A 4257-nucleotide genomic window follows, 5' to 3' on the forward strand; every position below is an offset into this window, starting at 1 on the left:
AAAGTATTTTGATCTAACTCATTTTGTGCCAAAGTAATTATAAACAACTGACATAATGTTCATATAAATACTCATACAGTTTGACAAAGTTCAATAGTCATTCTATGATTGTGCCAAAGCGATTAGAAAAACTGTAATAATAATACTTTTTCATTTCTCTCTGGCTGATTGGGCGGATAGGGCTCAAATGTTTTCCTGACCTGCTGACTGGAGCACCCCCCGCGGTTTAGGCGGTCAGACCATGAACCCCGGTCCAACTATGAACCTTCCTCCATTATAACTCTCCAACAAAAGTGTAAAATCCCCCAAAACAACACACCTCAGTGATTTTCACCCTTTTTATTATAATTGATTGTCCACACATTCTGTCAGTGTCTGTCAGTGTCTGTCAGTGTGCGATGGCGGCTCAGCCTCTGAGCTTTTAGTTGGCGGCGAGGATCTGGTCGGCCCAGGCACGGAGCTCGGTGACACGGGCGTAGACGGCAGGAGTGGAGGTAGAGCAACGGCTGCTTCCCCAGGAGACGATACCAACCAGAGTCCAGACGTTGTCCTTCTGACAGACCAGAGGACCGCCAGAGTCGCCCTGAAACACAACATGTTAATAAATAACACCAATAAAGAGTGTGATCAACTGAAACCGTGACGGACAGGTAGGTGGGCGGGGCCTCACCATGCAGGAAGTGGCTCCGGCTCCTCCAGCACAGATCATCACGTCGGAGATGTTGCTGCCCCAGTGGGTCTTGCACTGCTCGTTGGACAGCAGGGGCAGGGCGGCCTGCTGCAGCTTGTTGGGAGTACTGGGAGCTGTGGGGACAACGCAAACACTCAAACACACTTCCTGCTGCCCTTCCAGAATAAAGTATTCTAACACTAGGCCAGAGTCTCCAGTGAATTCAATCAACCAATCAGAGAGGTCGTTTCTGGAGGCCATTTTAACCCTTTGAAAGCAGCTTTGGAGCGTCAGTGATCTCACATCTGACGTGTCAGCTGAACGTGTTTTATGAATTCAAAATAGAACAAGTTTTATCTCACCGTTGTAGCGGGTCAGACCCCAGCCGGAGGTGACGCAGTTCATGCCGGGGGCGAAGACGTCAGAGGACTCGGCGAGGCAGACGGGGGATACGTTGGTACCCAGGCGGGCGGGGGTGGCCAGCTTGATGAGGCTGATGTCGTTGTTGATGGTTCTGGGGTTCCATTTGGGGTGGGTGAAGACCTGGGGAGGTGGAGGATTGTTAGGGGAGAGAAGGTGTGTTCTGAAAGCTGACTGGCTGATGGGTGGTTCTCACCTTGGCGGGTTTCAGCACCTGGACGTCCTCGTTGGAGCCAAAACCTTTATCGTGCTCTCCAGCGATCACACGGTGGTAGGTCCTGGCAGGAAACAGGAAGCGTCTGGTGTAAAAACTGTGGTTCTCTATGTTCACGTCTGTCCTAACGAGTCTCTCTCAGCCTGGTGTCTCCTCTTCTTCATGTTCCTTCATCACCGTGAACTCTGAAGTTTATTCTGTCCTACAGACACCGTCCCGCTGCCCCAAACAGTCACTACAGCCCCACATGTGGATTCATCTCGTCTATTTCCTCCTGTGTGTCTGATAGAAACTACATGATCAAACTCTGTGTGTGAGGTCTTCAGCAGGAACCAATGGGCTCGCAGCTGTTGTGTTGTGTGGTGGTGAACTCACATGACGTTGCAGTGAGCGGCGGTCACCACCCAGTTCTCGTTGATCAGAGACCCTCCGCAGAAGTGGAAGCCGTTGGATTGCTGAGAGAAACAAACTGAACTGAGTCTCTGAAAAACACAAGAAGACGAAGAGAGAAGTGTGCTGACTCACCTGCAGAGACACCTGCCAGGGCCAGGAGTGAGGCACCGCCTCCTCGCCGTTGACGATGCGGGCGTAGCCGGTCACCTGGGGGTGATGGCTGGGGCCGCAGCCTGAGAGGACGACAGGTAACAGACTAAAGGACTGTTCAACAGGACACGTGACAAAGACAATCTGTCTGAGAACTGACGAGTCATGAAGTTATTTTATCAGGTGGAACGTGTGGAAACATCAGCAGTGAACAAGAACGCATGAAAATGAGTTTTTACCCACAAACCCCTTCAGTCTGCAAAGAAAAACCTCACGCCGTCTCTTTTCTCTTTCCTGATGCTTTGTACAGCATCAGAGACCTGCGTTTGAGTTTCTTTGTGTCTCACCATAGGCGGCGCTGACGAAGGCGAGACAGGAGACGATCCAGAGGAAGGCCATGGCGGTGGTAACGATGATGAGGAGGCTGAAGGAGAGCTGCTGTTTTATCCCTGAACCCTGCCGGGCCTCAGCCAATCAGAGCGGTTGGCTGTTTGACCAGCTCAGCTGTCAGCTGCTTATCAGACGTGAGGCGATGGCTGCGTTCCCACGAGTCTCACGCCTCGACCTCTCTCTCTGATTGGCTGTCACATCATGTTACCTGCAGTCAGCACGTTTTTACGCACAGTGAACTTTCTTTAACTCCCAACAGATCCCAGATCTGTCAGGACGACGCTCGTTTTATTATTTCTCTGAGTGGAAACATCAAGACGCTGAAATGAAGAGCTGCAACAAGATGGTACATGAAAGACGTCAGCTGTTACTGTTGTTATTAACTTCCATTAAATGAGTAAACCAATCCCAAATACTGCGAATACACTACTAATTCTCAACAGAACCTGTCCTGTAACACCGGAGGAACCAGAACCACGGGAAGAATCCTTCCTCGTGAGTCGTGACCGATGTGTTTTCTGGTCATTTCATTCTGCCACAGCTTCATGATGTTTACTTCAATCCAATCTAAACAAAAATGACATGAAAATAGAGATTTTCTGATGATTGTATGCTTTTATTGTTTCTATACTTCATCGTTCCTGCGCTGCTGCCAGCCGATATTTTGGTAAACTAAAATAACTAATGAAACCGCGTCAGAGACCATTCAGGATCAGTGTTTCGCAACTTTCCTCAAACTTAATTCAAGGGGCCTCACTTATTTACTGTCACAGATTAAAAACATGAAGTTCATGAGTTCTATCTTCAGCAGACCATCGTGCTCACAACGTTTTTTCTTTTGACATGTTTCCCCAGAAGGTTTTCCCAAAAACCCAAACCCTTGCTTTCAGTAAGATGGTTCTGGTTCTGGCTCCTCAGTCTCCTCACACCTGCAGCCTGTTCACTTTGTTGGTTCTAATTCAACATTACAAACTGGATCTGCTCCGTCTGGGTCCTGTTCCCCTGTGTCTACGCCAGCAAACTGTGAAACTAATAAGCCGAATGGTGTATAACATTAGACCAAAACCAGGACTAACATGATCTTTATTAGACAGTAAACCAGCACAGCTATGCCCTAATTAGACAGCAAACAGTTTTTGGCCTCATTTTATGCTCATTAGTGTAAAATTGTGTCCAGCGGAGACTCTGAAATCCTCCCACAGGCTTAACAGCTGCTGACTGTGGGCCGCTGCAAAGACTGCTGGATCTGCAAGGCAGAACATGAGAAAACTATCTACCAGTTTCATTAATCATATTTAAAGAGCTGTGAAGCTGCATATTCATCCAAGTGCCTTCAATATTAAAGTTATATTTCATACACAAAGAGTTATTTCTCCCCCACACACAGCTGTGTCTTATCATGTTATTATTTATCATGTTCTCTCTTTGATCTGTATGAAGCACAATGTAAATCCACCAGTATGAGGCACCTCCATGCACTGTGTGTGTGCATAGTTAATGTTCTGCACAGTGTCTGAGTCTCTGAGGTTTTGTATTGTTTATGTTAAGTTGCCCTTGATTTTAACTTTTGTTGGATATTGTTTATACTTAATGTCTTACAGTCTGAAATGTTTTATGGACAACAGTGATGATTGGAATAAAAACACATGTTTTTATGAAATTATCTATGAATCCTGTTGCTGGACGTCATCTTCTAACCTAAATAGTGCTCTGCTTGTCGAGGAGGAGAAATTTACAGAAAACCTCTTAACTCGTCTCCTCCTGCAATATAGTGTTGTAATATTTCATGTTCTCCCTGTTATATTTCATTTAGAAGAGGTATTTCACCTGTCATTATAATTATTATGATTATTATTATTAAATCATTTGGGAGAGATACACCGTTTGAAAACACTAAAGTGTGACTCCAGGCTGATGAGTCTGAGACAGAATGAGTCACAAAAAGTCTGGGAAGGTCTGAATTATCAGCAGCTGACGAGCCGCCATGTTCCGATTGGTCTGTGTTTGTCAGATAGAGGAG

General features: G+C 46.5%; 1 protein-coding gene across 1 annotated transcript; it reads right to left on the reverse strand.

Annotated features, from left to right (window-relative positions):
* Positions 1–324: 324 nt before the first annotated feature.
* LOC119888105 (chymotrypsin B-like) lies at positions 325–2252 on the reverse strand. The gene is made up of 7 exons (XM_038698537.1): positions 2195–2252; positions 1830–1930; positions 1680–1759; positions 1287–1368; positions 1033–1213; positions 671–804; positions 325–583 (listed from the first exon to the last, which is right to left on the reverse strand). Exons 1-7 carry the CDS (start codon positions 2244–2246, stop codon positions 422–424), a joined length of 792 nt encoding a protein of 263 aa, XP_038554465.1. The 5' UTR covers positions 2247–2252; the 3' UTR covers positions 325–421.
* Positions 2253–4257: the final 2005 nt, after the last annotated feature.

The sequence above is a fragment of the Micropterus salmoides genome, unplaced genomic scaffold (genome assembly GCF_014851395.1).
Source record: "Micropterus salmoides isolate LMB-PRFRI ecotype aquatic unplaced genomic scaffold, ASM1485139v1 Ms_hic_scaffold_487, whole genome shotgun sequence".
In the NCBI taxonomy this organism is placed as follows: domain Eukaryota; kingdom Metazoa; phylum Chordata; class Actinopteri; order Centrarchiformes; family Centrarchidae; genus Micropterus; species Micropterus salmoides.

Excerpts from the sequence above, each read along its gene's own strand:
- LOC119888105 (XM_038698537.1), bottom strand. The coding sequence starts at position 2,246 with ATGGCCTTCCTCTGGATCGTCTCCTGTCTCGCCTTCGTCAGCGCCGCC. Across the intron at positions 805-1,032 it reads GGGTCTGACCCGCTACAACG|CTCCCAGTACTCCCAACAAG; the intron begins GTGAGATAAAAC and ends TTGTCCCCACAG. Across the intron at positions 584-670 it reads CCGGAGCCACTTCCTGCATG|GGCGACTCTGGCGGTCCTCT; the intron begins GTGAGGCCCCGC and ends GTTGTGTTTCAG.